Source organism: Diabrotica undecimpunctata, chromosome 3 (genome assembly GCF_040954645.1).
Source record: "Diabrotica undecimpunctata isolate CICGRU chromosome 3, icDiaUnde3, whole genome shotgun sequence".
NCBI classification, from domain to species: domain Eukaryota; kingdom Metazoa; phylum Arthropoda; class Insecta; order Coleoptera; family Chrysomelidae; genus Diabrotica; species Diabrotica undecimpunctata.
Window position 1 is genome coordinate 136892466 of NC_092805.1, and position 20538 is coordinate 136913003.

The 20538-nt window shown below is 33.1% G+C and overlaps 1 protein-coding gene across 2 annotated transcripts in view; it reads left to right on the top strand.

Annotated features, from left to right (window-relative positions):
* The window catches only part of Flo1 (flotillin-1), a 76869-nt gene extending 56582 nt beyond the window's left edge, over positions 1–20287 (top strand). The window contains exons 5-9 of one of the 2 annotated variants that reach the window (XM_072527019.1): positions 8037–8054; positions 16056–16380; positions 16458–16747; positions 16870–17034; positions 18693–20287. In XM_072527019.1, the coding sequence (XP_072383120.1) occupies positions 8037–8054; positions 16056–16380; positions 16458–16747; positions 16870–17034; positions 18693–18710 (816 nt within the window). In that variant the 3' untranslated portion in view covers positions 18711–20287. The remainder of the gene's footprint in view (positions 1–8036; positions 8055–16055; positions 16381–16457; positions 16748–16869; positions 17035–18692) is intronic. The other variant, XM_072527020.1, reaches the window with a different exon arrangement.
* Positions 20288–20538: the final 251 nt, after the last annotated feature.

Consider the following 20538-nt stretch of genomic DNA (forward strand, 5'->3'; position numbering starts at 1 on the left):
TTTCCCTTTTGTTCCAACGAGTTGTAACGAAATGCTGTTGAGCACAGCAATGCGCCGTGCTAAGGTTATCATCTCACAGTGTTCGCCAGCTCTTTGCGGCATCGCTTAAGCCACACTTTGTTTCCTTTACCATGTGCCCCCTGTTCACGATGGTGTTACATCTGCTGCACCTGTCTGGTCATTGTCCGATTGAGCATAGTGTAGATGTGGATATATCCGTATATGTATTTTGTGTTTGTTCGTGTTTGTGTCATGTTTAACAAATCTATATTAAATGACATAGCTGCATCCCATATGTTATGTTCTCAGTTGATTCGCGTGTATTTACTTGGCTTATACTTTATTCAAACCTGTCCTTATATGCTATATACCCATAGGTCGTTCCTATTAGATATTGGTATATGCCGTGTTATAAAAAATGTGAAAAATACTTGGCAAACATACAATTTGGGTTCAAGAAGGGATTAGATACTCGAGAGGTACTTTTTGCAACACAAGTTCTCTTTCAACGATGTAGAGACTTTATTTTTGTGATATGTATTTTTTTGTTGATTATCAAAAAGCATTTGATAGAATAAAACTTAACAACCTGATAGACGAATCTATTACGAACAAAGTGCAGCTGTTAGAGTTGGAGATCATTTAAAACACGACATAAATCTAAAACAGGTGTGCTAGAGGGATGTATACTGTCCCCATTATTATTCAATATATATTCAGAGCATATTATGAACCTAGCGCTAACTGATATAGATGAGGGAATACTTATAAATGGAGAACGACTTAACAATATAAGATACGCAGATGATACTGTCATTTTTGCAGTCTGGAATCTCTGCAGACATTCCATAACTATTTACAGAATATTTTCTATAAAGTATAAACAGAAGAGTGACCATTCATTAAAAATTTGTGGATCGTTGATGACAAATAAAGAAAGGCCCTTTATTGAAAATTTCAAGATACGTATTTAAAAATATTTTTATACAGAGAAAGTATGAAAATTCATAAAAAGTTGATGTTTAAAACTTCTAACAAGATAACATTATTTTATGATAAGAATAAATAAACAAGATGTATAATCTAACCATTTATTTAAATTTTGTTGTAAACATCATTTTATCTTTTTTGATTTGCTTAAAATTAGCTATGGTTTGAATTTTATCATATCTTTGCAACAATTTTTTTTTAAGAATTATTTGCTTTTTATCGTAAGTATTATTAACAAGGACGTAACTCAGTACAGGATTATTCCTCACAATTGCACAACTATTGCACATCACTGTTTTTCTTGTCACAACTTCACAGCATTGTTTAATTTTCTTCTTCTAGCAAATTTTTGCAAATGTGTGATTAATGAATGCTGCTTTTTTTAAAATACGCAAAAATGATTTACATCCTTGTAATTTAAAAATGTCGACGTAATAAACAATGTACATATAGATGTGTTCATAGTTTTTTGAAACGACCAAAAAGTTAACTACTGGAACCATGAATTTTTATGCAACTACACAAAAAGCTCGAAAGTGTACCTATACTTTGTTATTTATAATAAATTTCTAGTTCACATTTGTTCTCATTTGTTCACGTCGCAAGATAGACTCGAAAGCATATTGGCTCCTCTTTCGATGCCACTCTCTATGTTACTTGATCTACGTTTACTTATTTGTTTACATATGAACCTATCTGATGAGTCCTAATGCGACGGTGGACGTATACGAACTTATCACTTTATAGCCCCCCATAAAATTATTAGACCCTCCGAGATATAGTAAACCGGCATCTTTTGGAGATCCTTAAACCGATCGCCTCAGATAGGTGAACTCCGTACTAGCATTTTCGCCCCAAGACGCTGGTTTCTAATGTGTAATATGGCCTGTTAGGTGTTACACTTCTTGTTTCCGTGGTAATCTAATAAATTCAGAAATTATTTTATCCAAATTGCTTTAAAATTTAACTATTATATTTATATTGGGTGTCTCACAGTGAGTGGCCTATTAGACGTATCTGACAATCTCAATGGATTTGAGATCTGTTTTCGATTGTTTTCGATAGTGAACTTTTAAATGCAAATATTTTTGAGCATGTTATTTCCGGTTATACCGTAAATAGTCCGCTACTTCGTTATTTGATTTGCATTGCATTTTTTAATTTCTCGTTGAATTCTAGGGCAATTTCGGTAGTCGGAACTTTCATATTAGTCCCATGAGTCACTCTCTTAAATTTTTTCTCAGGATAATTCGTAATAGGATTGGATATAAATGCGACGAAACTTTAAAAAAAAGTTGGTTTTTGACACTGATTGAGAATTAAAGAATTAGTCTGTTTATAGATTTTGAACTAGCATTTGATAGGCTGGGTATCTAGAGCTAAACATCTATCTTTAAACCAAAAAGCCTCTCTTCTCTTAGACTATAACTCTTGTTATACTTTAAGCATATAATAAAAGCTAGCAAATATTCATGCAAGAAATATTCAGACTCAAAGAAAGGATATAAGGAAAGAGTTGAAGCAGCATAAATTCGGTCTAAGTGTTACCGTTTCGTCGCTCTTTAATTTTAACAGTAGGTGATTTTGGACACTTATTAAATGTAAAATATCTGAACACAAAGTAAAGGTAAACACTTGAGTATGCCACCACTACATAGAAGACGAAAGAAACTTATTTTTATACAGGCGGAAAGCTCTACAATTGTAAAAATTGAGGTAAATGCTCTAAAATTGGAGGTAATTAGCAATTTATTTATTATGTCAGAATGTACCAAAATGCTCAAGTACAGTTTTCAGGCTTTTAGAAACGGTAAAAGGTCATTTTATGGTGTTTACCTACCACGAGGTGCAGCTAGGCCAGTGCTTAGTTTTGCAACTCTCTCCAGGTCAATTTTAAAATCCTGGTTTTATTGCGGTGATGAGTTTGTACTATCTACGAGTCGATTTATGCTAATTGGTTGAGTTTACGTGTACCCGCGGCCATCCGAATATTAATAGGACATTATGCTTTGCCTTGGGTTTGGTGGATCTGCATGCAGTATACAAAGTCACATTTTCTAACATACCTAGGCTTAGCTTTTCAACTTCGTACTGCTCAAATGTGAACCATTTCGCCTAAAAATATAGAATTGTCGCTCGAGGTGATGAAGAAAAAAGGTCGTAAAGTACGCAGATCGGACATGCTGAACGGAATATGAATGGTTTGCTAACCAGATACATTTGTTATTAGCGTTTAGGTAGAAAGTATTAGATGGATAAAGTCATTTAGACATCACTTAAATTAATGGCGTACCGTAGAGTCAGCTCTACCTGAATGCAGTGATCGAAAACGAAACTCAGAATTTGGCGTGGAAAGCAGAATTTTCGTTTCCGATAGATCATTTAAGGCAGAATGTTAAAAAGAATTGGTACTACTAACTGGAAGATCTAGGCATAAAAACCAAACCAAAAACAATGGAAAATCAGTATGATGATGATCCAAAGATAAAATATCCACTTACATTATAACTGGAGTCTAATTTTTACGATTATGCTCAAAAAAAGCATTGTGCATTGCAACTTTCCCTAGCCTTAGTGTACTGCTTTACTTTTGGTCCAAAACGTTGTGGAGTTGCTAAAAATTATCAAAAAGTTAAACTTTTTGAACGTTTCAAAGATTAGAATGTACTGTTACTACAAAATTTATAATCTTTTTGGAAAAACTTTCAAGCAAAAAAATGCTAAAGGTAAATTTTGTAAGGTGAGTTTTACAATTTGGAATATTTATTATGAGATGTTGTGAGCGTGTCGTAAAATATGTCACTGGATGTTAAATGTCGACGAAGAAAATATACCTTTATATTTCGTTGTATACAGACAATACAAATTATTATTAAAGGAATTTAGTAAGGTATAAGTATCCATAAAGAGTATTATCGAAATCTAGTAAATTCTTTTAGGTACCAAGAAAAAACCAAAAAAATATCACACGTGGGCTGTACATACAAATGTATTGATACAAAAATCTTTATTTTTGTGTAGTAATTTAATAATATTCATCTGTTGTACATTGAGTATGAGTATATCTTTGATATTTCTTATTCTATAACTAGTTTAATTATTTGAAATTAATTTCCCAAATCCTTTTCATCTCTATTTGTTATTGAAAATAATTACCTCCATACCCTGGTATTATTTCTTTTACATGGTTTTTAATTTCTTACGCAAATCCTTCATTGAATTTTAGAGAAAATAGATAAGCGTTTATATTCTCTAGTAGCACAGACAGAGAGTGGTGTCCATTTTCTGTCTTCTAAATTAGATGGCGCTACTCAGCGAGGCTGATAGGCTTAGATAGACAGGGTAAGAGAGATGACAGGTAACGTTCATTTAATAAACTTTCGAAAAGTGAAGCCAGTTTCGATGTGACCGCCATGTTTTGTGACTTGACGTTGCCCATTACTACCTCTTGCAGGGTTACCAGGTCTACTGAAAAATCAGTAGACCTACTGATTTCAACTTCAATTTACTGATTTACTGAAACATTATATCGATCTACTAAAAAATATGTAATGATAAAATCATGTTCAAAAATGATCATTATGTCAGTGTTCAATTATAAATTTTGAAAAAATTTATTTATTGATATACAGGGTGAGTCATGAGGAACTTTACATACTTCTACCATATGTAGAGTCCCTCAGGGAGCATATGATGTGGCCACTAAAAAACGTCAACTCCTCTTCTTTATTAATTAACAGGGTGATTTGTGTAATTGACCATTTATTTCATTTTACTGTAGTGTTTATACGGCTCATTTGATTTTTTAAATTTTTGCATGATACAGTACACTACTATCAAGCATTCGACTGGTATTAGCTAAACTAAAAAATTCCAGGACTGGCTTTGGAAAAATTAATTTAGGGATTCGTATTAAATATTACACCCTGTATATATTTTTTTTAAAATGCAATAAGTGATTTTCAAACTACATAAATAGCCAATGAAAACGACATATGCGACAATGTTGTCGCACTTTTATTAAATTTTTAGTGAACGATCATATCTTATATATTATCTCATATAAGGTAATTAATTTAAACAAATGTTATAAATTTCAAACATTTTAATTGAAATGATAAACTGAGTCACTGCACAACAAAAAACAGTAACTACTAACAATAACGAAGAACAATTAAAAAAAAACTAAAAATATGTACATAGTTATGATAAACCCATAAATTAGAACTGGAAAAGATACAGTAATGGTATCAAAATAAAAATAATTCAAAATAGATTTTCGAAATGGAACCCTGCAGCCTGTACACATTTTTGTTGCCGAATTGTTAATTGACGTATTGAATTACGGATACTCTGGGGATCGTTTCTAGTAGTATTACAACAATGTATAATTCTATCAATTAATTGTTGTCGGTTAATAATATTCACTGCGTAAACTAGTTGCTTCAATTGTCCCCAAATATGGTAATCAACGGGATTGAAGGCCACGAAATAGGACCTGCACGTCCTATCCACCTGTTGCCATAAACATTATTGAGATGTTGTCTCACTGCCAGTAAAAAGTGTGGGGGTGCCCCATCATGCTGAAAATACATACCTCGGATAGCAACGTTCGCGTTGGCAAGCAAATTCGGCAAAATATTTTGTAGAAAGTTCAAATAGACCTGCCCTGTTAAAGGACCATCAAAAAAGTGAGGACCTACTAATTGGTTATTTATGACACCAATCCACACGTTAACCGAAAACCTTAACTGAGAACGACGTTCTCGAATAGCATTAGGATTTTCTTCTGCCCACACATGTGAATTTCGTGAATTATTTATCCCGTCTCTGGTAAATTGGGCTTCATCTGTAAATAGTGTCCTGTATAGCGTTGGCCGATTATTGTTAATCCATCTACAAAATTCCAACCTATCGATCTCATATGTAGTCGCTGAACCATTTAAATGTGATATGGGTATAGATTATTTTTTTGTAAGACTCTACTTACTTTTGATTGAGTAACATTGAGTTCTCGACTTATTTGTCTAGTGCTTATTGTAGGATTCATAGTAACGGCGTCCATAATGTCATCTTCCTGCGCTTCATCTACATGTCGCTCTGTTGTTCCACTAGGAAAAGTGCCATTTTCTCGCAAATAATTAAAAACTGACCCAAATGTTGGATGACTGGGAGTTCGACGATTAGGAAATCTCCTGCGATATTCTCTACTAGCAGCCCTACCAATCCCATTACAGAATCCATAAACAAATATTATGTCTGCATATTCTGTGGTCGAAAACTGATGTGGCATTTTGAACGAAAGTAACAAAAGCTCTACCAAAACTAACACAATGTACTTAACGTAGATATGACAGAAGAAATATGTACTCTTGTACACATAAATAACAATTGATAATGACAATAATGACAATGGGTATAAAATATCAAGAAACGTCAAACGGTCAACGCCAACCTTCATTTTAAACTTTTTTAGATTTATTTTTATTTAGTACAGTTGATGCAATGTATTATTATTGGACATAAAATTTTAATCATTTACAATCAACAAAAACTAACACATACAAGAGGTTTGACTTTTTTATCAATTTAATTTATTATTTATCGAAAATAATGCCCCAATACGATCTATGAGTAAAAATTTAAAATTGAAAAACAATTGAGTCTATCGTAGAGATAATACAAAGTGACAGTAAAGATGTTAATTTTCTACGTATTAGATTATGTTGTAGGAACTCATTTTAATTAAAATATTTGAAATTTATAACATTTGTTTAAATTAATACCTTATAATTTGATACTTCATTATGGTTGTTCTATTTTTGGTAAGATTTGATCGTTCACTAAAAATTTAATAAAAGTGCGACAACATTGTCGCATATGTCGTTTTCATTGGCTATTTATGTAGTTTGAAAATCACTTATTGCATTTTAAAAAAAATATATACAGGGTGTAATATTTAATACGAATCCCTAAATTAATTTTTCCAAAGCCAGTCCTGGAATTTTTTAGTTTAGCTAATACCAGTTGAATGCTTGATAGTAGTGTACTGTATCATGCAAAAATTAAAAAAATCAAATGAGCCGTATAAACACTACAGTAAAATGAAATAAATGGTCAATTACACAAATCACCCTGTTAATTAATAAAGCAGAGGAGTTGACATTTTTTAGTGGCCACATGATGTGCTCCCTGAGGGACTCTACATATGGTAGAAGTATGTAAAGTTCCTCATGACTCACCCTGTATATCCATTATTCTTAATCTACTGAAGAAATAAAATATGACCTGGCAACTTTTCTGGTGCTAGTCAATTCTGGTGCAGGCTTCAGTCAATTCCATACGATTACGCGTCTCCTCTTTTTCCTTGTCTAAACTGATAAGTTATTAATTTATCGACTTTTATTCTCGATTTATCGACTATTTAACGAGTTATCGACTGAACTGAAATCTGAAATTCTCAGTTGCTTGCTTTGGTTGTGCGGTCGTTACTTATTAGCAACAGTTTAATCCGGTCTTGATAAATTTAGCAACGCCTTGCTGTTTTGGCGCGCTATCTTTTCTCGTTGCATAGCCTATAATACAATATAACATAAATAAATTATATTCAACTTATCTTCAATAAGCGTTATTTTGATATTAAAACAAGTAAATTTATTAGAACGCTTATTGATGCTACCCAGCTGTCGTGGAAGTTGCTCTAAAACGCTTACTGACGTGACCCGTCCACTGTTCGCACTGTTTGCCCCCGTTCATCACATCGCCAGTATCACGGTACATAAATAAGCAAAATAGAATGGATAAAAATAAGGATACACAAGGATTAATATTTTGTGTACATACCTATACAAAATATTAGTGTTCCGAAAATGTATTTGTATTGTCTGTATGATATTTAAAAACAACGATCCAATTAGAGTATTAAATATTTTAAGCTATTAATATAATTAATTATTTTAATGCATTGTGCTCCATTTTGCTTATAATTATCTAACCTATTGAATGTAACAAATTAAATATAGATTTCTACAAATATTTCTTTTCAGGACCCCGTTGATGGCAGGGTGAGATATTTGAACCAACAAGTAGTATTCGAAATGTTTGTTATAACATTTACTAATGCAACTAGATTTTTTTTTTAAATTTCCTCTGTATAGTATATTTGTGGAGTGGAAACAAAAAAAAAACAATTTTAGGTTTTAAAAAATAATTTTGTTCTTCCATATATTCTCCCTTAGGTTCAATATACTTTTTCCAGAGATGCTTAAATCTTTGTATTCCATTCATACAGTTTTATGCGAACGTGTTCAAAATAACCTACTGCTGCAAGGACTTTTTCATTCGATGAAAAATACTTTCCTCGTAGAGCGTAGTACATCCCTGATATAAGCATTGTTTTTTTTCTTTGCAAATGATATCTTTACTTTCTAATTTATTGATCTAGTTGTTTCAAGAAGTTTTTCCCATCACCTTACTTTACTTTACTACCATCTTACAATTTTGTTGTACCTGAATATATTGAACTATAATGTTAACCCTTCAAGAACTGCTTGTTTGTAATTTAATATAATGCAAAAATACACATAATATTTACTTACTTATCAATAAAGAGAAATTGCTAGTAGTAAATAGTAGAAAGTAATAAATTTAGATCATAAGCTGCAATAAAATTAATTAATGTAGTTTTTATTTTTAAAACATTGTTTCCCTAGTAAGTTTTTATTTTAAGTTAGTAGGTTCTAAGTTGCTTTAGTAAATGTTTTAAAACCATTCCGATAAGGAGAGTGATGTGAGTATAGATGAAATAACACAACCATAATTTTCTATATATTATAATGTCCCTGTTTTTTGTTCTTACTCTATTCTTAAAATTAATTTAAAATAGTTGGGAATAAATTCAGTAGAGGATTTAACTCTACCTTATTTACAAATACTCCATTCGTCGAGATTTGACATTTAAAAATCATACAAACACGCTAAATTTTGCTGAGAACGTCAATTTTGGAATCCCAAAAAAGTGTACTACTTTTACTCCCGGCTTCTCCCTAAAAAGGGGGAAAGGAAAAAATCGATTTGTTCAAATTCTATACACTGTAGAATAAAATGTTTGAAAAAAAAATATAGCTGAGATATTTTTAAACAAAAATGTTAATTAGCAGTTTTTATGTAGGATGAACCGTTCTCTCAGAAACAACGCTTGAAGCGACCATCGATTTTAAATGTCAGTTACACGCGCGAAATCTAAATGAAATTTAAATAAAATGTGAACTCGACGGTAAAAATTCGATATCTTTTGATTAGAGTCTCCTATCGGCAAAAATCAAAATGCGTTTTTGGTGAAGAGTGCAGCTTTCGTAATCAATTTTTGTATTTTGCCGCACATTGTAACGATTATTTTGCCTACCACATAGGATATTACTATAATGGGTTGAAAATTGGGGACAGAAATTATGGGGCTAGAGATAGGGTAAGCAAAACAAACCGAAACGTTGCGAACGGCTACTCAGGGTTTCTCTGGGAAAGCTGGATCGTGGATAAGTGAATAACAAGATGGGGTTGGATTGGGGCAACTACGAAAACGTAAAGCAAAAGGGGTACTTACATGAATTTCCTGGAGAACACAAGAAGGTTCTCAAGCTATTTAAAATGGACACCGCTTAGAAGAATCTTCCTGCTGGATGAAAGAAAGGCTTTTCCTGCCTAAAAAAGACTAAAGGGGGTTAGAAACTTTTTTAAAAGAAATAAACAAATTGGTTTAGAAAAAAAATTAAATATTTATTGTTATCTTACCACAAATAGTTACAAAAATAAATACAAAATAACAAAAAAGCAAACTTACTATGTTCTATCCATTTACAAACTCTAGAATTTGGAGATACTACAAAAACTTACAATTCTTACTGGGCGATATTTTGTAGCAGAAATAAATTATTACAAATGAAAAATATCTTTTAAATGGAACTATGCATAGAGGTTAACCTTTTTTTAACAAAACAAAATCTCAATTATGATTAGGTATGTATCAACTGTCAAAAATAAAACTAGCTGTCAGATGTCAATATTTATTTCCAAACTTTGGGAATAATTAATATGACAGCTTAGCCACAACCTAACATTTATAATTTTAATTATTACAATATATTAACCTGTTATGAAAGCAATTATTTATGGCAAATGTCTATTTTTACTTTAAAAGTTCAACAAAAAAAGTTACCTGGATTTCACTAAACGTTAATTTTATTTCTTTAAAATTTCTGAGGTTAGAACTGGATTCAGATTGACTGCAACACAAGCAAATGTATCTCCAACTGATGACTTGGGGCAACTTGGACGCCAACTTGACACTCGGCTTTTTAAAAACTCAACACTGGAACATGTGGGTCTCTTTCAAATTTTTTGAAAGTGTCGTTTTACAAATTTCTCAGATGAGAGACGGCGTAAAAATAAAACAGTGACTACTCTTGTAAAACTGACACATTACTTTGAGTATAATTCACTTTTTCACAACAAATTTGCCGGTTCCTTTTAACTGCCACAATACTACACATTTTCCCATGAAAAAAGGCGAAAAACGAAAAGACATTTACGAATTTGACGAAAAATTCGGACCAACACTTGTGACGGGTAGCTCTTTCGAGGCGACAGACTCAGTAAAACACAGATTGAAATAAAAACAAATCTATTAATTCTAACGTATGTACAAAAATAAAAATAAAATATATTTTATATCCCCGCCTGGATCTCGCGAGAGTGAATTCCCCGGTGGACGTCTGTAAAAGAAAAATTATTATTACTAACAGAAAATGAAATACGCGAATTCGATCGCACGCAGACTTATACTCGCTTCCACCTCAGTCCAGCGGAAGCGCCAAACGCTCTCGCAATCAAAATATTCGATTGTGCAGTTCTACGTTATACTCGGAGTCAGAGATGACGGTAACGTTCAATCCACTATACCCACGAGTTCTGCTTGATTAAGGACAGAGCATAATCTTCACTGCGGAAGTCCTTCTGTCCGGGTTGGCTCGCAGATTCAATACACTAGCGAGCCAAGGAGCCTAGAGCGTTAGCCACAAGACTCCTTTAACTCCGCCAGCCGCTCTCTTTAAATAGCCGCTCTGGACCCCACCTCGTCGTCTTGTGGAAATGGATGCATGATTATCGACACTCCCACGGTTCGAACTGTTGAACGCTGTTGCTGTAGGACGTTCAGCACATCGTTACACACTGAAACCAATTGCCTTCGACTGAGGCTCCACTGAGAGTCATGTAATTATCTTTAAAATTCATTCGCCCAACTCGATATAAACAAAGCACAAATCGAAATATTTTGTTTATTTGACGCTCAAAATATCCTAAAGCCGCTTCACGATCAAAGAAAACACCAAGGTAATATGCATCTGTGTTATATAAACAAACTTTAAAATGTGTTTATTATAAATCTCGGCGACGCAAAAAGGATTGAAATAATATTTCGGTGCTTTAACTTATACAAGGTGATTTGAAATGCTACAAAATGAAGTCAGCTTTTATAAAGGTGTTAAATAAATAAACGTTGCGCGATTTTTGTCATTTTTTACGATTCTCATGAGATCAATAAAATATATCTAATGGAATTTTCATTGCTAGAGCCTAATTGGCAATTGAAATTGAGGCAATTGAAATATCTCTAAAGAAGGCAAAATTTAAACTTTTAAAGAACAATGGCAAAAATTGCATACGAAAGCTGAACTCTTCACCTTATATACACATTTTGTTGATAGAACGATCTGATTAAAAGATATCGAATTTTTACCGCCGAGTTGATACAAATTGTATTTAAAATTATTTCGCTCGCGTAACTGACATTCAAAATCACCAGTCGCTTCAAGCGTTGTTTCTGAGAGAACGATTCATTCTACACAAAAAGTGCTAATAAATATTATTGATCAAAATTATCTTAGCTATAGTTTTTATTTGAAGCATTTTTTTCTGCGGCGTACAGATTTTTAATAAATCTATTTTGTCCGTTTTCCCCCCTACGATGGGGCGTTTTAGGGGGACGATGGGGGGTAAAAATGGTAAACCTTTTTTGTTTAGAATCTGTTTTAGAGTCCCAATATTGACATTCTTAGCAAAACTCAGTTGTTCGGATGATTTTTAGAGGTTCAGTGGCATTTTCGTCTCTGACGACTGGAGTAAAAGACAGTAAATTGTTGAATTCTTTATAAATAATAATTGAATAATAAATAATAGTTGAAATTAATAATATTTGTTTTTAGCATTAACATTTAACAATTAATAAATGAACTGATTATTTTCGTAACTCTATTATTCCGACCATCATGATTAATTATCAGAAGGTGTAACCTGCTCAAGTTCTCTTCTTCATTCTCTACAACTACACTATGTCCCGCTGAAACTTCATTTTCCTAATCATTGACAATCATCAATTAATTGTCTATCTCTGCGATAACCTATTAAGGAAAAGTTAAGAGTCTAGAAACTTGATAAATAGGTCCTCCTGGTCCAAAGAATTATATTGAATGTGGGTTCCCCAAAGGCCACCAAATTTACAAATAACTTTTGATAGAGTCAACCTAGAGTTTTGAAATCGTGGTGAGTAGGTTTCTCTGCGTACAAGGAAGTCGATTGAATTTAGGGTCGATAAAGTCTTGAAACTTCGGTTAGGCTTTGAACATTTGACAATAGCTAAACTTTCATTCAAGAATGATATTGTATCCTTCGATGCTCCGTTGCATAGGTTTATTTTCAATGATTTTCTGTAAAGCCCAAGCTTACAGCAGCTTCTTAAGGACTTTGCTTTATAGATTGTTGAAGGTGTCAGCAATCTTGTATGTGGGTAAAGCAGCCTTTTTTAATGTATCTAACTAATGCAAGTAATAAATATGAACACGCAGTGTATAAAATGTTTTGGACTGAAACATTTGCCCGAAAGCCGATGTATATTAGAAAGAAAGCACATATTTGTAACATGTATGGAGCAAAGTTCTATTTGTGTGTGTAACACAAATAGAAACGCGAAAATTCTACAAGAAGGTTAACCAGAACAGAAAGAAATTCAAACCTAGACTATAAATAGTTAGAAACAGAACAGGAGAGATCATTGCATCAACTTACAAGAAGCAGAAATGTGCTCGAAGGCATGGAAGAGGACAGGGATAAAGATAACTTCCCCAACAGAGGAAGAAGTCATCAAAGCGGTACAAAACTTGAAAGAAAACTCCGGAAGCAGATGGGATTCCTTCTGAGCTTTTAAAATTTTGCTCAAAAAATCTGACCTGTTGTCTAAGTAGGCTAGTAGAACTGATTTGGAAGCAGGTACATCTATCAAGGAAATCAAATCAATAAAGGAGATCAAACAATTTGTGATAACTACAGAGGAACAAAATATTGGCCTACATTCTTTACGATCGACTATCTGGATATTATGAAAACATAATAGGCAAATATCTTAAACTATTCAATATAATGAATTAAATATTTCTTCTAAGACAAGCTTTGGAAAAAAACATATGAGTATTTGATATTCACCATCAGTATACAAAGCCATGGTAGAATTCATTATCCCAATACACTTATTGAAATTGCTGAAAGCCACCCTCTCAACAATCGAGTATAAGGTTAGAGTGCAGAACTGTTTATAACGGAGTGAAAAAAAATCAGTGCATCCTTTAAATACCATAGATAGAACCATTAAAAGGAAATATTAGTTAAAATTTACCAGCTGCATTAACCACGAAATATATGGAGTAAAAAGAAAAAAAGCTTGGAAAATGATCAAAACCAGAAAAAGATTTGTTAAGGAGTTCATCCAAACACCAGAAGGAGTACAATTGGAAACTTGATATGACATAATTTAAAGATGTTTATGAGATGCAGAAGATGGAAAGCATCTCATTTAGTAAAATATTACTAAATATCAAACAGTTCCAAGATTGAAGAAGTAACATACCGAAAATAAGAACTGGCATGCGAATGTCAAACAGATGGAAAAAAACAGATCTACAACAATGAACGTTTATAATAAAACGAATCAAAGAAAAATCTATAGAATTTACACAGTTGAATATAGTGTGTCTACGTAAATTAGAACCATATGGTTCTCTTATGAATAAAAGTTTTAGAAGATTTTAGAATATACAAGACTTACATTAGACCTATTATGAGATCTGAAATAAAAACGAGAGAAGATGCTAAAACCAAAAGTATGCTTGCAGGAGATTCTTTAAGAAACGAAAACAAGAGCGGGGTGAAGCTGTAGTAAGTAGTATGGGGAAGACAAAGGATGACTCAATGGTATAGTGACGTGAGCAATATGGAAGAATACGAGTTGTGACAACGTTGGATACTGCGTAAAAGTAGTTCATGAGTATTTTTATTTCTTGTTATAAATTGTGATTCCGCCTAATCATACCCAGAAGACACATTAAATAGTAAAGGTTGCTTCGAAACACTTGGTATGGTGCTCCCTTAGATACGAATATGGAGGATAGTCCAATCATTGTCGATTTTGTTTGCTCTGGTGTGAGAAATTTGGCACCATTTTTATGCAATCTTTCTACGTTTTCATTCATTCATGCAAAATCTGACGGACTCTTTATTTGTCAATTGAGCAAAAGCTCGGACTCGGTTCAGCCTCCTTAAACCTCAACATTCTCCAAAACTTATGTGAGCGATAAAAATTCAATGAGCTTCTAAGACGGTTTTTTCAGTTACTACCATCTAGAATGCTAAAAAATAGCACATTTTGAACAATTGTTTTTATCTTATTTATTATGTACGGACAGTTAATCTCTAGAACGGCAAATCTGAAACATAAAATTCTAGAAGGGTCTTAAAAAAGAACTGCCTTTACGTGATAGCTTACCAGAAAAATTGAAAATTCTTAAAAAAAAATAAAATCTCGGACATTTGATGAAATTGATCAAAAATTGCCCCTTTTCGACTTTTTTTAGACTGTCGTTTCGCAGTCTTGTAGTCGTTTCGATGAAACGACCGCAAAAATTTGAAGAACGATTGCTACAATTAAACTACCGCCGTTTAATCGTGCCCATTACACTTCCAAGAGATATTAACAACGACGAATCTGCATTAATATATCGATAAATTTTAAACAAAAATAAGGGGGAAAAAAGATTGCGAGACATATAAATAAAATTCTCTGTATTAAAAGTATTCCTTAGATTACAAAAATCAGCTGCTACAGTACGTAATGGAATAACAGCATATGAAAACTTGTTTAGAGGAAAAATGGAACATACTCAAACCGCGAGTAATTTAATGGTATTATATAATTTGTCGCAAACGACTATGATCAACACTTATTCCCAATGAATGTTTTCACTTAGCCTTAAAATGTCTTGTAAAATGATATATCTCTTCATTTATATCAATATTCTTCTTATCATTGTGCCGCTCCTATGGGAGATGGGAAATGGAAAGGTTTCTGGATCTTATTTACCACTATCTAAAAAGCTACTTTTTTTCGGATTCATGAGAACCGAATCTGTTGGAACTGTTGGAAAAACACATTCACGGAAAATAACAACAGTAGATCGAGAGATATTTGAAGAAGCTTACAGAAGGAGGCCAAGGTCCGACCTGGGTTGAAGTGCCATTAGATGAGTGGAAGGAAAAAGCTGATTTGTGGTTCAGCCAAATAATTATCGAAAATTTCACAGCCATGCGTGCCTTCCCTCTCCGGCATATCATTTTATTTAGATATCATTTGGATCATTAAATCGAATCCCGCAAAGGTTCGCAATCTTTATCCTCTATCCATCTTTAATACTATGTATGTTCTAATCAAAAACATGTAACTAAACCTGTAACACAAATTGCTGCATGCTTATTTTATTCATTTTTCTTGCTTTATAAATAAATTATTTAAATTTGTTTGCAATTCAAAAAATTTTAGTGTTTTAAAAAATGTGATTAAAAATACAAAAATGGAGCACTTTGCATATCTTGAGAAATACCAATCCTAACAGAATGTTGCAATGTTTGAGCTACTCCAATACCTATTCCTTCCCCTCGTGATTAAATATTTTCTTTTCACAAAGGGTTACCTTAAAAGTTTGGGTATGGCCCGAACGGCAGAAGTAAAACGAGACGCGAGAATTGGTGAAGCTGAAGCTAGAGCAGAAGCACAAATCAAAGAAGCCATCGCCGAAGAACAAAGAATGGCCTCCGTCTTCTTAAACGACACAGAAATTGCGAAAGCAAAGAGGGACTTCGAATTGAAGAAGGCTGCTTATGATGTAGAAGTGCAGACGAAAAACGCCGAAGCTGAAATGGCTTACGAGCTGCAAGCTGCCAAGACCAAGCAGAGAATCAAGGAGGAACAGATGCAGATTCAAGTGGTAGAAAGGACCCAACAAATTGCAGGTAAACTTAATTCACATATTTATCAACCGACCCAAAATTGGTATTGTGTTTATCCTAAATTTTTAATTTTTTTTTAGTACAAGAACAGGAAATTGCCAGACGAGAACGGGAACTCGAATCCACGATTCGCAGACCAGCAGAAGCGGAGAAATTCAGATTGGAAAAAATTGCAGAAGCCAACCACAGACGTGTACTTTTGGAAGCCGAAGCCGAGGCTGAATCTGTAAGATTAAGGGGAGAAGCTGAAGCTTTCGCAATTCAAGCTAGAGCCGCGGCTGAAGCTGAACAGATGGCCAAGAAGGCCGAAGCTTGGAAAGAGTACAAGGATGCAGCTATGATTGATATGTACCTGGACGTATTACCAAAGGTAATTCATCGATACATTAATTGAGTGTCTTTTCTTTTTGATCAATATCAGCCGATCTTTGGTGTATTTTTGATTTAAATACTTTCAATCATTTTTTAAATGTCATATGATTTTTTGTTTAGGTCGCTGCAGAAGTTGCTGCTCCTTTGTCTCAAGCCAAGAAAATTACTATGGTATCTACAGGAACAGGTGAAGTTGGTGCTGCTAAGCTTACAGGAGAAATTCTTGATATTGTCAACAAAGTACCCATGCTTGTTAAGAGTATGACTGGTGTGGACATTTCCAAGGTAACGAATACTAAATTGTCTTTTTTACATGTTTTAAGTTACATATTTTTTCGTGCCATTTTCATCTTAAACCATGTGAATCGTATAGAAAAATTGCATCGTTAGTATCGTTTTCATATTGGAAGAGTAATCCATTTCTATGCCAGAATGAGGAAGCCAGATACAAGCTCTAAAAGATGACAGAAAATTTTTTCGTCGACAGTTTATCTGTCGACAATCTATCTGAATCCAATCAAAGCAAGCAAAATATTGTAACCTGAGAAAAATTTGCAAAGAAACTTATACTGGTGTTAAATACATTAGTACAAACAAGATTGTTACTTTTTACTTCAGCTGATTACAGTAATGTTTATATATTGTTAATACTTTGAGGAGGGAACCTCATCCTGCCTCCTATAAGATCTATTATGTCTCGCTTTCATCCAGGAAGTTTTTTATATCTACAGGCTTTATGTTATATAAATCCTCTTATTTTAGTCAGTAGTTTGAGAGTATATATAACGAGTATATGTATTACCTATGTCATAGAATCTGTATTCTGGCACATTGATTACCTTCAATGGTTTCAAGTGCTTTCTTAGTCGAAAATGGTCTGTAAATACGACCTTTAAGTTAAGTTAATTTGTCGATACCGCGAAGAAGGCTACAATATCGTCTATTTAGATGAGTCATGGGTAAACGTAGGCTACAGCGTATCAAAAGAATCAGTAGACACGTCAATTAAATCACATAGAAATGCATTTGTTCGTGAACTGACTACAGGCTTAAAAACTCCTGCAGCTCGTGGTCCTAGTCAATTTTCAAAACAATAATTTAAACCTTGCAAGGGGTTTAATACAAATGTTTTTGAGTAGTTAAGATTTTTACATCTTAAATTATTGTTTTCAAAATTGCCTAACATAAATAATCTGAAACTTGAACACAATAAATGGAATACAAAAGGATTTATTTATGATAATTCACAGAATTGACCCTCATCCCTCAGTTGATAATAAAAGGCAAAATAGAAGGAAAGCGAGGAATTGGAAGAAAAAAATTGTCCTGGTTACGTAATATCAGAAACTGGACAGGACTTGGATTTGAGGAACTCTTAAGAACAGCTGAAGATAGACAAACGTTTGCCACCATAACCGCTAACCTCCATTGATGGAGACGGCACTTGAAGAAGAAGAAACAGAATTGACGAAATATGGCAAACTCGCTTGCAATATGCAACCACACTGATTCTAACTCTCTCTCTCTCTCTTTCTCTCTCTCTCTTTCCTTGTACCTATTGCCTGATTGACATAGAATGGTTACCTATAATTGGAAAACATTTAGTTCAACACAATATTCCTCGGTGTTGGATCTTTCTCTCGCCTATTTGGATGTTTAGGTAGGATATTATTTTAAAATGCATGTAGGATTGTGAGAGATAAGAGAAATATAAGAATGACTGTATCTCGTTAGCGGCTTTAGGCTGCAAAATTAAGCATTTAGATTATGCTTATTTTCGTGGTAAATAAAAACCGTAAAAAATTTATATGATATACAGAGTGGACAAAAATTGCTGCAATGAGAATGGTGTTGATTTTCTCTGAGAAATAATTCCTCCGTTAGAACTGTACTCAAACTATCTACATATCTCTATCTTATATCTAATTGCTTTTCTTTTTCAGTCGGTCCATGCCGCTTAAACATCACAAGAAGGAGAATATTAACTGAATCAGCTTCTTATTCAACCTTTGGAAGTTCTTGTTAACCAGTTAAATCCAACATTATAATCCATTATAAACTTTAAAATATTATACCGATTTTACGAATATTCGAATGTTATAATTATGAATGTTATTTTATTTTTATGTTTTATTATTTGAGAAAAATTGGCTTTTATAGGAAACAGAACTTAAATATTTTAGTAATTAGTATGTGTTTAGTAAATGTTAATAAAAATACTAGGTTTCTTTTTAATTGTAAATGTAGGGCAAACATACAAGTGATAGGTTGTAGTTTCCTTTTGGAGGCAGCTCTTATACATCTTAATCTTTTATACATTCTTAGTATTCTATTTACGATGATTCTATTAATACAGTTTAGTCTATTACTGGATGACATATAATAAAACATTTCTAATTGGCAAGTTGGAACTACATACGGAATCAAAAATAGTTACTGTTATGCGAAGTATTGAACATATAACATAAGATCCGCCATATTTGAAAGAGGCGTGGTTTGTAGTACTATTGGAATATCAGTTTTTTCCATGCTAAAGTGACTGATTTCTTACTGTATTTTATTTTTTAGGTTACCTTAAATCAGGTCCCGCCATAGACATACAATATAAAATGACTGCTGAAATACAGTCGCGTTCCCCCAGTGCAACAGAGAAAACTTACCCAAAGCAGTTCCTGTATCTCTGTCTAATGCGCAGGGTTCATCGATCACGTGACCTTATCGTAGGTCACGTGGTCGATAAACCTGGCAAATTAGAAAGAGCTGCAGGAACTTCTTTGCGTCAGTTTTCTCTGTTGCACTGGAGAACAGGCTGGTATTGCAACGATTAGTCTTTCTTGTATTATATGTCTATGGCGCTCGCCATACTTACGACTCTGTTATAATCATTACACTGTATTTCCTCCACAATTTTTTTAGTGAGGGTCCAAATTTTACTTTTTGTGGAGAATTATATTTTACACATAGCATATTTTACTCCAACTACAGTGGAACTCTGATTAGTTCTTTTTGGTAGTATCGCCGGTTTAAAGTGAATTATTTCTAAATCATCTTTGAGTACTCCAAGAATTAAGTATAAGCGGATATGTGTTCGTTCTGCTTGATTAATAACAATAATCTACAACCTAACCTCAAAAATAAATACCCTCTTTTTCTATTACATTTACAGTTTTTTAAATCTCTTCAGAAAACTTACTCTGTTTTTTCGTCTCGAGAACAATAGATCTGATTTAGATGGGGATACGATTTTAATTCTAGATATAATATTTTTGATAAAACAGTTTTTGGTGCAAACCTAGTATTTTGAAAATTGTTGCTTGTTTAAATTTTAATTTTTAGACGGTCTGTTTCCTGTATTTAACCCTGCAACGTGCAATGTTTGTAGTGTGAGGCACTTGAAACTTAAAAAAATTTATTGATGATATTGAAAGAGATATTGGAGTTGGGGCATGCATAAAAACATAAATACCTCTATTTTTTGTATCCTTAATATATTTCTCTAATATGTACATTATTTTAATAAATGTGGTTATCCAAGCTATATTTGCATTTTTATTGAACCTTTTTTGCTGCCTTTTATCTAAAATAGTTAACAGAAATTATTTCTGAAAAGTTTTCACATATTAAATTTTTTTAAATAGATTTGTAATGTAAAGAAACAGGCGGGGCAATAAAGCAGTAAAAAGCCCAAAACCTACCAAATTTTCGTCCATAGCAGATATGCTATTGTAAAAACTTTTCCTGGTGCCGATGTTCTATCTGACCACAGTCTGTTAATAGCCGAATTAAAGC